General features: G+C 40.1%; 2 protein-coding genes across 22 annotated transcripts; both read right to left on the minus strand.

Annotated features, from left to right (window-relative positions):
• Positions 1–971: 971 nt before the first annotated feature.
• Positions 972–11,408, minus strand: LOC108003226 (uncharacterized). 20 transcript variants are annotated; one of them, XM_062084988.1, is made up of 17 exons: positions 10,517–11,408; positions 8,351–9,377; positions 7,761–7,856; positions 7,503–7,682; positions 7,209–7,418; positions 6,870–7,120; positions 6,610–6,799; positions 6,187–6,379; positions 5,311–5,405; positions 5,159–5,182; positions 4,725–4,769; positions 4,307–4,373; positions 4,019–4,186; positions 3,491–3,635; positions 3,284–3,391; positions 3,066–3,218; positions 972–2,323 (listed from the first exon to the last, which is right to left on the minus strand). In XM_062084988.1, exons 2-17 carry the CDS (start codon positions 9,098–9,100, stop codon positions 2,269–2,271), a joined length of 2,730 nt encoding a protein of 909 aa, XP_061940972.1. In that variant the 5' UTR covers positions 9,101–9,377; positions 10,517–11,408; the 3' UTR covers positions 972–2,268. The 20 variants fall into 20 exon arrangements, with proteins under 20 accessions (XP_061940972.1, XP_061940983.1, XP_061940966.1 ...); XM_062084999.1 differs by having other exon boundaries at positions 6,235–6,379; positions 8,351–9,602; XM_062084982.1 differs by having other exon boundaries at positions 8,351–9,602.
• A 470-nt stretch (positions 11,409–11,878) lies between these two features.
• On the minus strand, positions 11,879–20,731 carry LOC107993580 (protein enabled). 2 transcript variants are annotated; one of them, XM_062085005.1, is made up of 8 exons: positions 20,508–20,731; positions 18,201–18,522; positions 17,983–18,104; positions 17,788–17,849; positions 16,360–17,705; positions 16,095–16,280; positions 15,747–15,999; positions 11,879–15,660 (listed from the first exon to the last, which is right to left on the minus strand). In XM_062085005.1, the coding sequence occupies exons 1-8, from the start codon at positions 20,510–20,512 to the stop codon at positions 15,632–15,634; spliced, it is 2,325 nt and encodes a 774-aa protein (XP_061940989.1). In that variant the 5' UTR covers positions 20,513–20,731; the 3' UTR covers positions 11,879–15,631. The 2 variants fall into 2 exon arrangements, with proteins under 2 accessions (XP_061940989.1, XP_016905569.3); XM_017050080.3 differs by lacking the exon at positions 20,508–20,731 and adding an exon at positions 18,635–19,274.
• Between the last annotated feature and the right edge of the window lie 9 nt (positions 20,732–20,740).

Below are 20,740 nucleotides of genomic sequence, written 5' to 3' on the forward strand. Positions count from 1 at the left end.
GGACGCGGAAGAAAGAAAAATCGGGGAACGGAAACGATTAGATGGATAGGTGGAGAGACGGAGGGTAGACGATCGCTGCGGTTCCTTTTTCTCCGCTCCGTTTGCCCCAGTTTCCCTTCCAAATTGGTGACGTCACCGACGTCATTGAGAAGGCCGTCGACAACGCGTCCCAATTTCCCGCCTGCGATTGAATAAACCAGCATCGCATCCCCCGTACACGCGCCGCCATTCGTTGGACGACGATTCATCTCGTACCGTGTTTGTAGCACGTGTGCATTGTACGCGCTAATTATACGCGTGTCTCCTCCTCTCCTCCTCCCCTTTCTCCGGATATGCAGCAGAAGAATTTTTCAACGAAAAGGAAAGGAAGGTTGCTCGTTGAACGAGAGAGAGAGAGAGAGAGAGAGAGAGGGAGAAAGGAAAAAGAAAAATCCGGAGCGGATCAATCGGAACGAGGACGAACGAATCGAAAATTCGCAGCTACGCTCCCCAACCACCCCATTCAGCCACCGATCATCTAGCCGAGGCGCGAGAAACGTACGGCCGGGTCGTTGCGCTTTGTCGATGACGTGGATATTACGTCACGTTGTCATGGCTACCGTCGCCCCCTGCTCCCCTCCCCCAAACTCCGTAAAAATTGGAGCTTCGACCTCGAATTAGGTCGGCGCTTATTCCTACTTCTCGAAGAAACGAAGAAAACCTCCGAATCCGGACGAGCAGCCGATGACCGCTGAATATCTCGACATTTCGCTCGACGAGTATGAAACGTTTTAAAAAAAAAAAAAAGCAAAAAAGTCATCCCCGCGAGAAATCTCGTTTCGTTAAAAAATAAGCAATTAGTTTTCTTAAATTTTTGCTCTCTGTCGGATAGATGGAGAGATCGATCTTCTTCGAGAGTTCATTTCAGACGATTCAGTTTGGATGGACGAGAGAGTGGAACGAAGGGGAAAGGGTAAAAAGTCGATCCCCAATCGTGTAGAATCATAACGTATATTATTTCTTTCAACGTAACACAGTATTATTATCATTATCATCTTCGTTACAATAGTTGTGCGAATTTTCTTGTTCGTTCGTGTTATGAATAAATCGCTCGCGATCTTCTACATTTAGCGCTGATAATATGTGAAATCGAGACAATGATTCTAGTAACGATAACAATAATAATAATAATAATAATAATAATAATAATAATAATAGTAATAGTAATAATAGCAATAAAAGATAATAATTATCAGAATTATCTTAATTGTCAATCGTAATAATCATGATTATAGTAATATTTTTTATTAACTGGTAACGCGAGGATTACGATTGCTTTCCTTTCGCACGATATACATAGGCACAAATGTGCGCGTTGAAGCGTTCAAGTTTGATTGATCGATCGAATTTATCGGACACCGATCGAAAATATTGTCAAGAGTATTATTTCTCCCGGGTATAAAGATTTTACAATATTTCAAAGATAACAACGAACTTTCGTATCTAGAGGCACTATCGTTCACGAGTTTTCTCATCTTTAGATAAAGATTCCTTCCTATGTTTCCCAGACGAGACAGACAGACAGACAGATAGATAGATAGATAGAGAGAGAGAGAGAGAACGAAGGAAAAAGAGCGATACGATATAATCGAGGCTTAAGATTATGCAAGTCAATAGAAAAAATCGGACGTTCTTTTAAGTGTAAAAAGTTTCGTGAAAATTCGAAAGGGAACAAGGGAATTATTATTATTAAGAATAAATAGTAAACGTATAGATATTTTATCATTGGTCGCGAACATTTCATCTAATTCATATCTCTTTCATACGTATGATTATTAACTATTTCGAATCGAAGAACATGCTGCTTCTAGAAGAAAGTTTATTTACCACTTCTTTTTCGTTTCGTTTAATTCTTTTTTTTATATCGTTTCGTTTCGTTCGCTTCTTCGTTTCCACGTGTTCACGTGTTCGTATATTATTGATTTGTATAGATTAAAAGGCTTGATAATAAGAATAGCGAATAACGGAACGGTGCTACGGCGTTCAAAGCCGCTTCGTGCAAATCTTAACGCTTATCGTTAAACAAGCTCGCAGTTTTGCTTTGCTCAAGATTGTCTACAATGTGGTGTAAATATTAATTTGTATGTAGCGTGATTCCCTCTCGCGGATATATGAGGCTACGTACGAAGCGATTTGAACGTTAATTTCAACAAAGGAAATTTCTTCGACATGAGTCCCCAAGTAGGATGAACGTTTTAATTTATTCGAAGGCATTCGTTCAAGTGTTGATCAGCACAACCGATTCGTCGATCTGCGCTCAGCCCGTGGAACTTTTATGCACGTTCTAAAAAAAAACAATCCAAAATTTTTATTTTAATCCTTCGATCGTACAATCTATCGTAGTATCTGGACAATCTACAATAATCATTGTGAATTGCAATAAATATTAGCTGCTAAAATGATTGGCCGCTATCGTTTAAAATTGATAAAATGAAAAGGCGAATAAAAGAAAGCAAAAATAGGTTTTTTTTAATTGAAATTGAAACAATTTTGAAGGCTGAAGTAAAAGTATCTGTTGTAAAGCATATATCGTAAGGCAAACGAATTACTTATTAGGGGCAAAAGAAATGTATAAAAAAATGTGAACGAAGCGTTGTCCTTTATTTTTACGAACACCGCAAACAATTAGTATTTATAAAACGTACGAGGGAAAGGCTGAACGAAAGCACGTGCGTTTTACAATTGTTGCAAAACACTACCAATATGATTAGGTTCGAAACTAAAAAAAAAAATAAAAAAATAAAAAGAGCAAGAAAATTGATTCTTCATGCGCAACTATGTGACTATAATATGAGAGTATCGATAATTTCCTTGTTTTTTAGAAAAGAACTTACCCGTTCTATTCACTGAGTACTGGCAGAAGAGACCTTACGTGATAATCAGATTTAAAAAAAAAGAAGACAATATTAGCTCGTAATTCCGCGGATTATTCTTTTTATTTTCTTCTTTCAGAATCAACGATTCGATCAAAAATCTAACGTGATATATGTATTTCGTTAGGATAGCGAAACACTTGGTCTACTTACAATTCGATACTTTGAATCGTAGACGTGGGACACGTAGTTTCTACCTTGACGTGGCAATGCTTGTGACACTTCATTTGACAGTCTCTACACTCGTAACCCTGCTTGCCTAATCTTCGCGCGAGCGTTTTCTTGCACACCTCGCACACTGTCCCACTGAAACGAAACATTTCGCGTCACAATTCCGCACTTCGCTCCACTGGCCGACACTCAATACTTACCCAGCCATGTGTTTCGCTATGAAAGTGTGATCGTTAAATATATGAAGCTTCGTGCCCTTCTTTCGCCATTTACTTTTTTGCGCGAGCGACAGCGGTACTAGGTAATGTCTGAAAAAGCAAAAAACGACGCGCGTCAAAACATACGTCGCCGTCTCGAGTAACGCGTTAAATGATGCGTGATGTAAATAAAAATGTAACGTTGTTTACTTTTTGATACCGTTCTCGAGCGTTTCGAGGACCAATGTAGAAGCCTCGTTAATGTAAGTTTTGGTCGACGCCCCGCTTATACCGGATGCCTCGCTCAAACTCGATCTCCTCGATTGTTCCTCCCTCCCTGGTATCGATAAACGAGCTATAAAATTCAAGCGAAACGGTCGTTTGCACCTCGTAAAGTTAGTCTAGCGTGGTAGCAGCGTTATTGGCATAGAGGAAATTTGCATTGGCAGCGGCTATTAGCATCGCAGTGAATTTTTTCGCGATTCCTCGATCGAGCATTTTCCATTTGCCAAGCTTCCTTAAAATATGCTCTCTATTGCATCGTATCGTCGTCAGTCATCTCGTACTCACCGACCATCGTGTATCGGATGAATTCGTGCGCAAAACAAACAACAAGATAGAATTTCACGCTTCAACGATTTCAACTATATATTGGGGGAGGAGGGGGGGAAAGGCGGCTAACTGAATCAAGAAGAGAATAGATTTCACGAGGTTTGAACATTGGTTGGGCAAACGTACCCGAGCCAGGATCACGAGCCCTGTCCGCGGATATAGATCTGGAGTGTGGATCCTCGTGATTCGCATCGCCTTCCGGTCCAACCGATCTGCTTCTCGTCTTCGATCGACTCAGCCGTTTCTTTATCGTGCCAAAGAAATCTCGACGTTTTCTTCTCGTTCTTCCCCTCTCTACAATAATTACAAGATGACACGCGATGATTTGCGACTCGATTGTGACCAAAGTTTCTATACAGTTGCGTACACGTGGTAGCGTGGTGCAGAAAGAAGAAAATCATGCGGTAAAATTACCTTCGGAATTGGAAGAATTCGGTGTGCTTTCCGGTCCCGATGTCACGCTGGTATCTTTCGGTCCATGCTGAAACGAAGGAAGTTGTTAAATTGTTTATACACAGGTAGTCAAAGTTATGGTTTGCAAGCATCGGTTACAGAATTTTTTTAAAAAGGTTTTTTTTTGTTTTCGAATCGAGTCTAACGCTTCAATTGAATGTTTAGAAGAAGGACGTATGATTAGATCTCGTGAAATTTAATAATTGAACATATTGCAAACAGGCGCTTGCGTAGCATATCATACGCTCTTCCCCCGTTATTTACGAGAAGTAAATAACAAGTTCAATAACGAGAAATTAGATACAACGTTAAAAGAACAGGAGAAAGGGGAGAAGGAAGGAAAAAAAAACAAATATCTCGTAACAAGGAGAATAATTACCTCCGGAGAGATCTCTTGCCAGTTGCCACTTTCCGTTAGGGCGACCTGTGGAATTAGTAAACAACACGCCACTCAACTGACGATAATTAGTGTTCTCGTAAAACACAAGGCATTGCTTGATTTCCATAAATGCGGCTCGTAAATGCGGCAAGGAAAAGGTGCGATGAACGGAAGGAAGTTTCTCGCGAAAGGGAAGAAGAAAAAAGAAAAAAAAAAAAAAAAGAAATTACGCTATCGCGATCTTTCTCAATTTTACTGGAACGCAAATGAGAGACAACAACGTGTAATTATAAGAAGAAAGGAGGATTGGAGAGACACGAGTGGCGTGACACGGATTTTCGATCCGAAACCAGCGAGATTGTCACGTCGACGATGACACGATGCGTGTGTGTATGTGTGTGTGCGCGTGTGGGACGACACGACGTCAAGCTTACCTTAACTATCTGCCGCTCTGGCTGCTGCAAAAAAAAAGAAGACACCACAAAAAAAATAGACAATAATCAATACGTGTTAGTAGTAGTACGAAAAAAGAAAAAATTTGTATAGATAATTTTATGTATCGAAATGCGTGCGTGCATTTATTTACCCTTTGCTGGCTGTGCACTATAAGCGTTCCTTTATTCCCGTTGCTCTGACCAGTTCTGTAAGGCGAGTCCACCACGTTCCCGTTCGTTAGGTAATCTGCGAATTACGATTTTATTTAACAATTTTTCTCTCCTCCTTTCGATCGATGGAGGGGGGAAAAATTTATATATATATATATATATAAAATTTAATAAGATCGACTTTCTACGTCCAACGTTCTACCAAGCATCCGTCATTTCGTCTACCAGATAATTTTCCGCGTCTGGCAAACGCGGCCGTGCGATTATGCAAGCGTTGCGTATTGCTGTCATTACGATCTGCCAGCCTCGTTTCTCTGGTAGTCGAAATAACTTTGAAGAATTGTCGAATTCGTCCGTAGAGGTGAGCGTAAAATCGCATCATATCGTGCTAGGGGGTGGGGCGGGAATCGTTAAAGCCAATCGTTACCTAAGAACGGAGTGGAAAGAAAAAGGGAGGTGGGCGAAGGAGGGGTGGAAGAGGCAAAGAATTTTTACATACGTTTACATGCGAATTGCACTACGTGATAGCGGATACCGTGAAGAAGAAAGGCAAATTTCTTCGGAAAAAATAAAAATAAAAAAAACTCGTCGGAAGTTTTAAACTAGATCGATATAATCTACGCTCTTCTACGTGCTTTTTCTTCTAGTAGTAGAAAAAGAAAAAGATCTACTATTGTTTAAAAAAAAAAAAAAAAGAGAAAAAACAACAGCTAAAATTAGCTTTGCAGGGGCCACGCGAGAAACGCGGAGAAAAAACGCGCGAAGAAAAGGAAAATATGTAATACTAACGAGGTATCGCTACGTATATTTCATACTTGTGAATGCAATGCCTTTCAGATAAAGTAATAGGTAATTACCCCCTTCGGGTTGAACGGTAGAGTCGTACAAGATAAGTGTGCTGTTACCATTGTTGTAATTTAGATTATTGTCGCTGATGAGATTTGTCGGGGTGTAGGTACGAGGAGTCGGTGACACCGGCTTTATCGTCTCCTTCACCTTGTAAGGTTTGTTCCCAATTTGAGGCACCTCCGCACCCTCGATGAATAGAAACTGAGAAAAGAGAGAGAGAGAGAGAGAGAGAGAAAAGAAAGGAAGAGAACGAGAAACAGAAAGAGAGAAAGAGAGAGAGAGAGAGATAGAGCGAAAGAGGAAGAACGAATGAAACGACACGAAAGAGAAAAGGAAAAACAATGGCAATAGCAAAATTGAACATTTTTTTTCGTGAAATAATATCACGTTTAAACGTTCATCGTCGTTTCTATACTCCATATATTACTTACCTCAACGGTCAGGGTGCCGGTAATATCTTCTTCCTCGTAGGGCCGATTTTGAAGAGGTATTATCTGCCTTTGACTCGGATTCGCGAGAAGCTCGTCGATCCCCACGATTCCCAGACCTAAGAATCGTTGCGATTTATTCGCGCGATCGTAAACTTCCAACAATACCTCCGACGTATTCCGATTAACATCGCTGGAAAACACGGAACAATTAAAACGCGCCGTTGATTGACGCGCGTCCTTCCTCTAAATAAGAATCTCACAATAAGAATGCCTCGTCCCAGGACGGGTTTCTAGTATCCTTCTTCACGGACGTCTGATTCTTTTGAGGAGGCTCGTCCAATTCAACGACGCAATACGGTTCAACGGCGCCTTGCTCCCCACCCAATTCCGCGGCTCTCGCCACTTTGACGAGCAACCGCCTGTCGCTGACCACGTACTGGTTTTGAGACAGGGTCGGGCTCTGAGTCTGAAGCCGTTGCCGCGAGCTTTGGAGCGAGCTGCTCGACGTATGCTACGAGGAAGAAAACGAATGTTAATCTACAACTAATAATTAATTTCTGGAAGGAAATCGTTGCGTGAAAATCGTAATTTGCACTTACCACGTTGTCGTAGTGCATAGGGATCGAGAAGCTTGGCTGAGTGCTCGCCGGTTCCCTCCATAACCGCGGACAGCTCGGATATTGGAACAAATTCAGATGGACATTGGTCCCCCTTAACGCTCCTATCACGATTTCCGTTACGACCTCCTGCAACTGGCTCTCGTCCAGATCTTTCTTTATCGTGCCTACTTGGGCCAATGAAACTTTCACCTAATAACGTAAAATTTGCGAGATAACCACGAGAGAGAATTTATTCTTTTTAGGGATTGAAAATTGAGAGTGAAAAATACTAACGTCCGGCCAGCCGTCGCATTTCAAATCGAGGAGAAGCTTCTCCGTGATACAGATGACGTTCAATCGGGCGCGGAAACGGTTCACGTTCACTCGATAGTGACTTACTTCGAGTTTCTCAGCTTTCCGGCGGAATGCTTTTAACTGTAAGGCTGGAGTGGCTTCGCAATCGCACGTGATCGTCTGGAACGAAACAGATTCGAGAATGTGTCGGCAAGATGACGGGTCGAAAGGGATCCCTCGAATTTCTCGAATACGTACCACGTCGTCCTTCGAATCGCATTCGCAAAAAATGTTAGAGAGATTCGGTGGATGGGTTTCAGGTAAAACTCGAACGAATTCGACCCCGACTCCGTGCTGCAAATAAGGAGAAGAAGAACGCAGAGTGAATGAATTTTTTTTCGTGGAAATTTCTTTCGAAAAATAAGGAAGCAAGAGTTAGTTAGTCTTTTTTTCTTAGCGTTCAACGAAACGTTTCGCTCGACGTAAGAATTTATAATAACTGAGCCAACTATAAGCTCGTGTATAATTTGACTAAGCTTACAGCTTAAAAGCTGATTCCTAGAACCTCGCCGGTAAAATTGTCCGACAATAACTCGTAATCGCGTTTCGTTGCTCAAGAAACACCTACGCGAGAAGATTGCGCAGTGTTATCTAGTCTAGCCGATTGTTGTCTTACACAGCACGCGACGAAGACTTAGCCGAACAAAGTTCACTGCGGATTAAATTCCGATTCGTTTCTTTTCTTTCTTTTTTTCTTCAATTTTCGACCATCGTTCCCCAAAAACTCGACGACAACGTAGAAGAAAACGTGGTTATTATCTACACGTTGCAGAGATCGTTTCTCTCACCTCGTCGACAGAGTTGGCGGTAAATTGATTGAGAGACGCGACCCAAACGGCCAACAGCTCGTCCAAAATCGCTGGATCGGAGTAGAGCCAAACGATAACCTCGTTAACCCAGCGGACAGCATCGGGGTCGGCACCAGTTGCCGTCGGTAGATGCAAACTTTTGCTACTTCTCGCCGGGCTGATCAAACCGCCGGATGTCTTCCTTGTGAGACGTTTGCGGACAGGAGGTGTCGGAGGGACGTAAGGCGAGGTGGCGATACCGGAAGTTGGACTGGCGGCACCACCGCCACCAACGGATGCAAGCGATCCGGAACCGGCGCCGCCACCACCTGCCCCGGTCCCCGAGGATGAAACGATTTTTTGCTTGCCAAGCAAAAGCAATTTGCCGCCACTACCACCTCCACCACCACCAGTACCACCACCACCGCTACCACCACCACCACCACCTCCACCACCACCACCACCACCACTGACACCGACGCTATCACCGTGGACGATATGGCCGTCCTTGGCGGTAACTATTGTCCCAGAACTGAGCCCGTTTAAAACGAACCGATTGTATACGTATTTGCCGACGCACAGTACCATCAATCCGAACAACATCCAGCCGAATATGAGCATCGATAAGGTATCCATGGTCGTGTCACCAGCCGAGTCGAAACTGCATATCAGATCGTCCACCCGCTCGGCCAAGTCGGCCATATTGCCCCATCGTTCGGCCAACCAAGTCCAATTGGATTCCAAAAACATTCTTTTCTATTTTCACCCGCTAGCGGACAGCGCCCCACTACTACCGTATTACAAGTTATTAATAGATCTTGCGCATACCCTGGGCCCCCAGGATACGGCACTGCCCCTGTCTCGCGACCGCCTCTCAACAGTTTTCCTTTCCCTGTCTCGTTACCGACGTCGATCTTCGCCTCGATATTGCTTTTCGCTCGATCTCGCCACTTTTCACCTTTGTCTTTTCTCCTCCTCCTCCTCCTCGATAAATCTCCCTTATTTCCAAATCTATCGGCGATTCGCACTGTTGCAAAGAAACGATCGTGGAATAGTCATCGACCAACGATTCTTCCTTTAGAAGATAAATTTCGATTCCTTGAGATTCGATCCCGATTCTTCGTTACTTGGACGATTGATATCTTGTGATGATATCACTGTGTTGATGAACGTAGTGACTGTGATCGTGACCGTAATCGTAATTATTCCCACTTTGCTAACCCATAAACGCGTTTGATTTCATTCCCTCGCGCTGAAAAAAAAAAAAAAAACCGTCGACCGGTCGATAAACGCACGTGGATCAAAATTATCGAGAGAGTACGTCTGTATCGATGCTCTCGTTTATGGATCGAAATTATTGTTCGTCGATCGAGCAATGCAGTTAATCTTCGATCGACGAGAGTTGAGTATATTTCAAAAGTACGCTTTCATACTTCATGGATGGAATAAGAAAGAAAGAAGAAAAAGAAACGATCGCGAATATGAAAAATAAGATACAAGACATGAAAATTTATCAGTGTTGTTTTCGTTTTCGGTCAATGGTCGAGTCTTCCCTTACAGGCGCGATGTCTTTGAATGCGTCATCACTCGCGATTCTCGTATCGCATCATGTTTTATTTGTGGCAGCTTTCGCGGTAGCTATCAGTCGGCCGAACGCGTGTTCAATGATCGAGCACTGATCGAGAAAATCTAACGAACGCGCGATCTCCTTCGTCTATTCGATCTCGTTCACTCGAATCTCTAATGATCGGTAATGTTCGATCTCTAATCTTTCACAAAAATGAAAAACCGTTTTTCCGCATCGTACAACGGATCCGAGCAAAGCGAAGATTAAAAAAAATCGATTGTCTCGTCTCCCTGTTTTTCAGCGCAGGTAAAAAATAACCTATTTTATTAATAAACGTTCAATCCTCAAGAGTGATGCGAAACACGCGGTACGTCGATCCATTCACGTTTCAGCGTGCCAAATATTGGTCACGGTTCTCACGCGAAATTATCAACAGTGATTCACCGATTCCCAATCTCCCAACTCGTATTCCTTATTCCGAAACGAATGAACTGGGTTGCAAAACTAACGAGAGAATTCACCACTTTGTTTCACCGACTTTCCATCGATCCGACGAGCGAGCAAAGACAACCGGCACCAATTCGCATTTCCTTACACACCAGCTTCAATTTCTTCTTCGTTTTCGACGATCACGTGTTATTATGCACCAAACAACAAATCGATCAAAGCTACCGTACACTGTAGCGCTACGTTTAACCTAGGATCCGGTACTTTACACGATGCCGTGCATACACGAAGCATCTCTTTTTTACTCGCAGTCAATTATCGCATCTCTTTCCTCTCTCGTTTATTTGCCGGCAACTTCGTCGCAGCTCCCTCACCAGCCCACGTCGCGTCGCCTCCAAAATTCTCACACTGCGCCGCGTGTCTCCCTCTCCCTTTCCGCTCCTCTGTTGTCGCAACGCGTGGTCGTCCGTGCTCCGTGAGGCGCAAGCGCGTCTACGCTTTGCCGCATTTACCTTTACGACTTTCGTTTCTTTCGTCTCCTCCAGTCACCGATACCACGCGATACCAACGACGAGTGACCTGGTTTTTCCCGCCTGACCAGTTTCAAGTCAGTTCCACGCTCGTTTGCCGCGTTTTTCTCAACTTCCGTCGTCGCGTCACGGCCGTCGAGCGTCCAAGTGAAGTACGCACGGCTCAACGCGATCGAACTGAAAGCGAGAGAACGCACGATATAACCGGCGCCAGGCGATCTCCTTCGACGATTCACCGACGCCGCGTCGGGCAATGGTACGGCGAACGGCTACGTTCCTACTACTACTACTACTACTACACTAGTATTACTACTACTACTACTTAGATCGATCGAGACGCCGCGTCGCGCTCACTCGATACTCTTTACGCGTTATCGATTCGCAACGAACCGTGAAACACCCATGGTCGCACCCATGGCGCGCACACGATTAACGAGCAACTCGTTTCTACCTACGTGTAAACATCTAATCGTTGAACGGAAACGCCGTGACCGCGATCGGCCATGCTAGATATCCTCCGCGCTATCCTGCCTCTTTCGATGCGTCATTCGTTCTTTCCCCTTCTCTCGATCCCTTCTGACCAGCCCTCGTACAGCTCCGTATGGCTTATCTTTCTCCCATCGATGCGAAACCTCCCTACCGCCCTTCTCTTACGTCATATCACGAGCTAGTGACGCATCGTTGCTATAATGGTAAATGGATCGAAAATCAGCAAGTAGTAGTGGAGTGGAGATCGATGCGGTTATCGGTGACCCGCATCCAATGCGAATGCATTTCTCGAGAACGCTCGAGTCTCGATTTTTCTCACTGATCACGATGATGATGATAATGAGGAAGTTTCACGGTTCGTAGAAATCGGGTTACGGATCGTATTCGCAAAAAATGCGTTGGATCTATAAATAACGGGGCAAAAACAATCCTTTTTTTCTCTCTCTCTCACTCGTTCATCTCGCTCGAGAAAGGAAAGTTACTCTAAAGAATAGATTGAGCGTATACTTTTTATTATTTCGTCATTCATTTACATACAAATATTTTCAAGATACGTTTTAAGAAACAGTGCGTGTTCGGCATCGATTCTTCAAACTTTCGTATTAACGCTGCTAATTGTAGTTCGTATAAATTTTCCTTCGCGCGCGCGCGATCGCTTTTTAAACGCTAATAGAATACGCTACGTGGCCTCGTCGAGCCTTCTCTCTTCGATGAGTCTAGGATACGTTCCGTCGTTGTCGTTGTAGTTGCAATTCCACTTGATGAAGTAAGAACAGTTCTCTAAGGGTCGATATCATCGATGTTTCTTGTTGCTAAACGACACAAGGGGGAAAGGGGGAGGGGAGTGCAAACGTTTCTGAATCTGTATAGTATAATCGAAAACGTTGCTAAATCATCATATGTTTTTTTTCAGCCTACCGTTTTTATAATGTTTATCATCAGGAGTAACGTTGCCACATTGTTTTTTAAATGGTTTTCACCTTTTAATTTGCATCGTCGACATATCTATATGTATATTTATATTATAAACAACGACGGGAAACGGCGACGAGACTCGACGATCGACGATTAAGAAGTTAATGCGAGTCAAGGTATTTATCGTGCATACATTGTGTACGTATGCACACGGTGAGATATCGATGGTTATCAGTATATTTCGGATAAGAAATAATAACCAGCGAGCAAATTATCGAACAGCGTATATATAGAGGGGAGCGTTTAAAATAAACAATGTTTTTTTCGACCTCTCGTTGCCGTTACGTCGCACGTAATACATAAAATAGTATTTCACTCGTTATTTTTCATATCATACGTGTATTTTGCTTGCTGCTGATACATTAATTATAATACACATCGTTTATAATGGCCCTGGACACGGTATATCTCCCGACTTGGCTCGATTCCGACTCCATTCATCGGTATCGGTAAAAAGCAATGTCGATCCGTTATCGCCACGCTACCTTTTACGCTCCTTAAATAATTTCAATCGTAACAAAACACTCTTTATGCTCGCACGTTAATCCTATCATTATTAAAATTATCCATGTATGATATATGTATATATAAATATACATATGTTAAATATAATATAAATGCATCTAACACTAGTCGTACTTTTCTCGTACCCCGTGCGATTCACTTCTCCCCTTATATTCATCGAACGTTTACCATTGCCGCGCCCAAACTTTTCCCTTTTCTCTTCTTTACACGCAACACCCACCGTCCAACATTCACGTTCGCATTTTTAATCACACGCGCGCGCGCATACACATATGCACACAGCCACTCATGTTATATTATTTCTTACACACATGCATACCTGTTCCACCTGTTGGTTCGATCGTTTAAAATTTAACCTTGTAAATTGTTTAAACAATAGTTTTCGTCGAATCGTTATTTTTTTTTTTTTAAAAAAGACGACGCAACGCGATCGCAAGATTATTCACCGTGGAAAGCCTTAAAAGTTAATATGGAAATGAAATCAAGTAGCAAAATATAAACGTCGATAAGCATAAAAATTTTCGAAAGTCGTACAATGATAGTGGAATGCGATAAAACAGAACGGAATATATTGTTTCAATGTGAAATGCATCGAGTGGCAAAAAAAAAAAAAAAAAAAAAAGATTTGCCAAGAATATATACATGCTTATCATAACAACGAGAGCATTATTTTATTCAGTTCAGTCGGTTGTATCGAAACATCGTAAACGAAACGTCTTAATTTGAGATTATCCGAGCATTAAAAGAGATTAGATACTAGTTTTTTTTTTGTCCCCGACCTTAAGACAAAAATTTAATATGTAATTACAATTTTAAGAACGATTGCGCGATACGAAGGAAAAAAATATGAAATTAAAACGAATCATTTTTATAGATAATATTTGTAAGAAAATGCGCAAATATCATAATTCTTAAAAATCCAAATCGGATTGAGATTATCTCTTAATAATTTTATCTTATGAAATATTGAAGTGGATATTAATGTTAGCGATTATACTTTTCATTATTATTTTTCTTATACGACTAGAAATTGAAATAAAAAATTTAGTTTGATAATACTTAACATTATCGTTGCGCTCTTAATGCGTTAATTTAATAATCAGTCGTCATAAGTCCGTCTTATGAAGCAAAGAAAAAGAAAAAAAGAAAAATAAAATATATAATATTAATATAATGAATCATCGATGTTTATCATACACGTCATTTAATTTTACATCATGACATCATATCATATCAGGAATCATATCATATCATCGAATGTCATTGATATTTTAGCACTTTACGAAATAAATGAATACTGCGAGGAATGGATATGATAATCTTTTTTTCTTTTTCTCTTCATTTCTTTCTCTTACTTTTCTTTCTTTCGTACACTTTCTTTCTATCGCTCTTTCTCTCTCTCTCTCTCTCTCTTTCTCTCTCACTTTCTCACTTTCTCTCTCTCTCTCTCTCTCTCTCTCTCTCTCTCTCTCTCTCTCTTTCTCCTCTTTCTTTCTTGATTGCTAACACTCTCCGATCCTGTTCAGTTTGAATGCAATAAATGCCAATAAGCTGGTGCGAATCAGCGTACGTATGGTTATATTATAGATACATAGAATATATATGAACTGCAATGTTAATTTTCTCATTTTCTGTGAGAATCGTACGAGAGACGATAAAAAAATATAAGAACGGAGAGTAGTATACTATATCGGTAGCAAACATGATCGCCCTGTCATACGTTGAATTTTGAATTTGTAGCGATCAATGATGCGTAGATATAAAATCGATCGTAATTTTTTTAACGATCGGATAATGGATATATTTTTGTATTAAAAGAAATTGTGAAACATATTTCTCGAGTAGATCGAGAACTAACTTTACTGGAAAATCGTGTGGCAGTTAGTTGATGATCACTTTATTCTGTTCTACCTGTTTTGCAATACCGAAAAACTTTGATTTGGAATGTATTGAACTGTGCGTATTAATGAAATCTGTACATGGAAGTGGTGGTATGTACGAAAAAAATTCAAGTGATATCGATATTGCGAATATAATATATACGTATATATAATATATAATATAATACGTATATTACGTATATAAAAAAAAAAAAATGTTTAAAAGGATAAAATTGCATTATGACCGCAACAAAATTCAATGCAAATATTTTTAATTCGATATTTTAAATGCGTCTTAAAGTAGGGATATTTTTTTTATAACCTTTTACGTATCTCTTGCTGAATTAAGTTTTGTGATATTTACATAGAAACGCAAGCGTTTTCCATTGTGCGTGAGATCAGCATTACGTTACATCACATTAGATTGTTCGATTCAATTATGAACAAGTTATCGAAACAGTGTACATGGTAATCGTTATTAATTTAAAAAATCATAAAAAAAAAATAAAAAACAAAAAAAATTTAAAAAACGTACAATACCACCGAAGACTAATATGAATGCTAAAATGTAGTGTGCATCGAATTGGTAGAATCAGAATCAATTTTATCCAAAAATCACATTGCTTACCATTCGCTCAAGTAAGCAACGAAAGGGTACGGTTCACTTAAAACACTAGATTAGATATAACGTACTTACACACAAACATGTCTGATATACATGGGGTATAACTGCATTCCATTTTCGCGAATACGTAGTAAAAAAAAATTCGTGTACGGTTGTCGATGATCGTTTCGGTTGACCTACACAATGGTAGAGAATTCTTCATTTTTTCCTTCGTTTTAGTTCAAACTGGTCCGCATCTCATCCTTATCTTCTACTTAGTTCCGTTCTGACAGCTGAGAGTATAAAAAAACAAGAAAACATATAAGCAATTTTTTAATCATTTGAAATTTCCATTTCGACTCATTCTTTATATCCTTACCATCTACAATCTCTTGTTTCATCTTTTGAAATTCTTTACGCACTTCCTTGATAATCTCTGCTTTAAATGCTTCCATTTCTTGAGCAGTGAGCACAGCCCCATCATTAACACCGTTTACTTTTAAAAGTGTATCCTCCGAAGCTGAACCAAACCTCTTGCGAACCGATTTTGGTGATTCGGCACCATTTGAGAATTTATTGTTAGATGAACTATTCTTATCCCATGATTTCTTATCGGGTGAACTCTCAGGTTCCTAAACATATATAGTATATATGTATACATAAAAAAAAGAACATAACGATTTGATAATAGAAACTTAAAATATAAAATTTATCGAGAAAAATTTACTTGTGGTTGTTCGGGTTGTTTTTTCTCAACGGCAGCTCGTCTACGGGCTAAAGTTTTAGCCATTTCATCCATCATGGAAGCCATACCGCCACCTCCACCTCTTCCTAAAGTACCATAATTTCCGCTTCCAGCACTTCCACTGCTACTAGTACTAGAACCACTGTTTTCTACTGGTTGCTGTGATGTCTATAAAAGCAATCGAATAAAGAAAAAATAAGAATTAAACAAATAAAACAAAAAATGAAAAAAAAAAGATAACACAAACCTGTTGCTTCTTTTTAAGACGAGTCGCTTGAATTGCTGCAGCCAACGAATTTGAATCCGGTGATGGCTCGCTATTTGTGACAGAACTTACTGATCCAGTGGAACCAGATCCAGAAAGAGGATTTAGATTAACAGCGTTGATTTTCGGAGCAGGTGGTGGAGGAGGTGGAGGTGGAGCGGCAGGCCCAGCCACTGGTAGCATAGGAGGTGGTTGAGGACCAGCATTACCGAGAGGAGCGTAAACATTAGGATTAACAGGTGGTACGTGATGTCCACTGCCAGGGCCACCACTACCACTGCCAACAGTATTTCCACAAGTACCACCGCTACCACCTACACCGCTAGTGCTACTATATTGATTCACTGAATTTGATGGTGTTCCATAAGGATTCGTAGCGCTCGAAACTGCTTGTATTTGGCTAGTACCATATTGTGCCTGTGCTTGAGATACAATATTGTACTGAGACTGATTCGGCTGGCCGACACCAACGTTGACTGCGACACCTACCCCATAACCCTGACCTGTTGTCGCAGCTCCGCTACTGGCATACTGACCAATCGAATTACTACTTCCATATTGATTCCCACCAGGACCACCAGGACCACCAGCACCACTACTACCACCACCGCCGCCATACTGATTTGTTTGTCCAGGTTGTCCACTAGAATACGCGTTAGCAACTTGTCCGTTGTTATTGTAGAAGTTATTCTGATTTCCAGAAGAATACTGACATGGACTTTGCCCGACGACAGCGACAGTCGCGTATTGACTATTGTTCGGTGCGGCTCCATACTGATTTCCTTGACTACTACCATAAATTGACTGTGCTTGGGACTGATTCGGCAAATTTGATTGAGAAGATGGGGATTGCGCATATTGGCTCATCATCATTGGAGGTGGTGGTACCGGGACGTTAAAGTTTATCATTGCCGGTGGACACGGTGGAGCTGCTGCCGCCATAGGTGGCTGTGGTGGAGGTACTGGAGGCGCACCTCCGCTCGTCATTTGTGCTGCACTAGTTCCAATGCCACCGGTAACTTGCATCGATTGTATAACAGTTTGTTGCTGAGGTTGCGGAGCTGGAGGTGCTGACGAAGTTCTATGATGACCGGATTGAGATTGTTGCTGCAATGGCTGCGATTGTTGTTGTTGCTGCTGCACTTGATGTTGTTGTTGTTGTTGCTGTTGCGGAGGTTGTGGTGGCGCTGGCGGCTGCGATTGTTGTTGTTGCATAGATTGTTGAGGTGGTGGTTGTTGTTGTTGTTGTTGTTGTTGTGGAGCCGGCTGTTGCTGTTGCTGCGATGCGAGAGGACAACTTGGAGAAATTGCGTTCGGACTATTTGTTGCTGTAAATAAAATATATATTGAAGATCTCTCTTTGATTTCATAATTTCATAACATTGATATATATTGTTACGTCATTTATACCTTGGCTTTGTTGAGACATTCTGCGTTCCTGAATAATTGCTACATCTTCTCTGGTCATGGTTCTGGATGAAAAATAAATATATATTTTTTTAATATAATTTTATGACTTTTTGCTACAAAAAGCTAAGTGACAAAACGTAATTGAAATTCTCGATATAAATATAAATATAAAATATAAATATAAAAAGGACGAACCTGTATCCCATATCTTCATCGTATTGAGCATTAGTAGGTTGCTGTTGCTGAAAGACGGATTGCTGTTGAGTAGCTGAGGCAGGTGCAAGACTTCTCGATATATTGCTTCCATTGCTCAATACCTAATATTAGACGATTATTAAAATAAATCCAAAATATATTTGAATTGAGACTTATCAATAGCTAAAATAAGATTGCAACAATTAGTTTGAACTCACATCGAGTGCTTGTAACATCGCCCTAGCAAATGCGTCGGCGTCATCCTTACTGGAAAAATTCAGACCGTATACTTGTTTATTATCTCGCCATTGATGAAATGTGACTGTCGCTTGATTGTATTTTAATCCTTTGAGGATCGCGCAATTGATAACGATTTCGTGATCCTGTAACTTTCTTCCCACTACGCGAAATGTATTGTTCACTTGATGATGGTATAACTGAACTTTGGAGAGTCCTGAGGAACTGCCACTTGGTACCCATTTTTTATTAACGTCGTCATATACCATTACCGACGCACGAGCGGACGATATGCTCACTTCGCTGCAACATAAAGAGAACCACATTTTTCACAATGTGTTTATTCTTTGTCATATTTATATAGAATCGTGCATTTATTTGTACAAAATAATTAAAATATTGCAAAAAATTCTACCACGATCGATATTCTTCTGGAACAATTTGTTGTCGACGAGAATATGAATATCGTCTCATTGTTTCCTCGCTCTTTGAAATGATAGAGAAATTATATCAGATATTTTACTCATAAATATATTAACCAAAAATTTCTTCAATATCCTGTAAAATGTTGCGTTTGGTGTCACTTTCACCGTGCGCGGACTATGTTAAAACAGCATGAACCGCTCGCGAAATGAGAACAGAACGAAACGGAATACTAAAAGATACTGCCACTTCCTTCTTTGCTCAGCGTACGATCAGACAAGCCCGAGTTCTATGATAAGAACTAGAGTGTATCCGTGATACGCGTGGTTTTCAAATCTTTCTATGTTCTCCGTTGTGATTGTTTTCAAACAAGTTTATAAAATAATTAGCAATGTGTTGCATGTGATTACATTGATCAAATGTGCAATTTAAAAAAATTTCAATAAGTAAAATTCTAGCAAAATGATCTCTTTATATAGCTGTATTTTGAAATCTCCAGAATATTAAAGTTAACGTTATTTTTTCGCGTTATTTGTATGTACTTAAGTAGTAGAACAGAGGTTCGCGTCACCAGCCTGTCACGATCATGTTACGGTATAACCCTTTTCAAACAATTCCCTTTCTTTTTGTCTTTAACTCACTCTTTCTCTCTCTCTCTCTCTCTCTCTCTTTCTCTCTCTCTCTCTCTCTCTCTCTCTCTCTCTCTCTCTCTCTCTCTCTCTCTCTCTCTCTCTGTCTCTCTCACTCACTCACTCACTCACTCTCACTCTTTTCTCTCCCTCTCTGGTTCTTTCTTTCTCTCTCTCTTATATACACACATTTATTTTCTTTTTTTTTTGTTTTTTTTAAATCTAATCAAAATATAAATCAAAATAAAATCATTAAATATATACTTAAATATCAGAATTTAATTAAATAAAAATTATATATATCGAATAATATGTATAATATGAATCATAATGTGATTCACAAACTGATTGACGTAAATATGTTATCAAACAATTTCATTGATAACTTTTCCTATGAAATTGTGAAGACGTGTGCCAAAATATTGAATGAATCAATGTTAGTAATACGATTGATAATAACATTTTTATATTGTATCATTGACATTCGCTTTACTAAGATTGTATAAAAAAACAAAATATTAATAAAAGAATGACTAAGAAAAATGTAGCAAGAATTTTTGTTTGCAGAAGAAATTATAAAATATACGCATGCGTATAACAGAACTTTCATCTGAGATAAACAAATGTGTGTATTAAAATTATTGTATGTATATTTTTTTCATCTTATGCAAGTATATATACGCATATGAGTTCAATTTAAATAAAGATAATCCGAAGATATACAACATTTTTATTCAATGTAAAAAAGATAGGATATGAGTATAGGTAGAAAGAAGTTCCGTTTGCTTTTACGATACACAAAGGCGTCGAAACGCAAAATTTGGAAGCATATCAGAATATCTTCCGGCGAGCAAGTCTAAATACGAATAAACGGATGTGTGAAAGGAATATTCGATTAGTAAGGATATAATCGGAAAGTATAAAAGAATTGACACTTATGGATATGTTTGATAAAAAGTCATTGCAAAGCCCTACCCTAAACAATTTTTAGTAAATCCTTTCAAAAAATTTAAACGCTGAAAAAGCATTATGTTGTATTGATGAAGAATGAAAATATCAGTATTGAAGAATAATAAGAAATGTTAAGTTATTAAAAATATCTATTGATAGTCTACAATATAAACAATAGAAGACAAAAAGAAGTAAGTACTTGAACTCATATATTGAATTCGGCTCGATCTTATATGACTCGACCCTCTCTCTCACTCGATGCTGTATCGTATACGTGGAACTTACTTCATGTTTGTTTGACTCGGAAGCGTATGCTATGCTTTCATGCAAGCTGTATTCCTGCTTCTACACAGTATATCACCGATTCCATGAAAACACGCGAGATTCGGGCAGGATTTACGGTAGTTCGACATAAATAACGTACGGCACTAACACCACCCCGACACCCTACCTATGCACATCTGGCCAGCCATATTGCCGACTCCAGGCCTATACTCCTTCCACCCTTCGTCTCGATG

This window comes from Apis cerana, linkage group LG14 (assembly GCF_029169275.1).
Source record: "Apis cerana isolate GH-2021 linkage group LG14, AcerK_1.0, whole genome shotgun sequence".
NCBI classification, from domain to species: Eukaryota; Metazoa; Arthropoda; class Insecta; order Hymenoptera; family Apidae; genus Apis; species Apis cerana.

Excerpts from the sequence above, each read along its gene's own strand:
- LOC108003226 (XM_062084988.1), bottom strand. The coding sequence starts at position 9,100 with ATGTTTTTGGAATCCAATTGGACTTGGTTGGCCGAACGATGGGGCAAT. Across the intron at positions 7,683-7,760 it reads GCGATTCGAAGGACGACGTG|ACGATCACGTGCGATTGCGA; the intron begins GTACGTATTCGA and ends GTTTCGTTCCAG. Across the intron at positions 5,183-5,310 it reads TAGTGCACAGCCAGCAAAGG|CAGCCAGAGCGGCAGATAGT; the intron begins GTAAATAAATGC and ends TTTTTTTTGCAG.
- LOC107993580 (XM_017050080.3), bottom strand. The coding sequence starts at position 18,693 with ATGAGACGATATTCATATTCTCGTCGACAACAAATTGTTCCAGAAGAA. Across the intron at positions 18,105-18,200 it reads CGATGTTACAAGCACTCGAT|GTATTGAGCAATGGAAGCAA; the intron begins GTGAGTTCAAAC and ends GTCTAATATTAG. Across the intron at positions 17,850-17,982 it reads GATGAAGATATGGGATACAG|AACCATGACCAGAGAAGATG; the intron begins GTTCGTCCTTTT and ends TTTTTCATCCAG.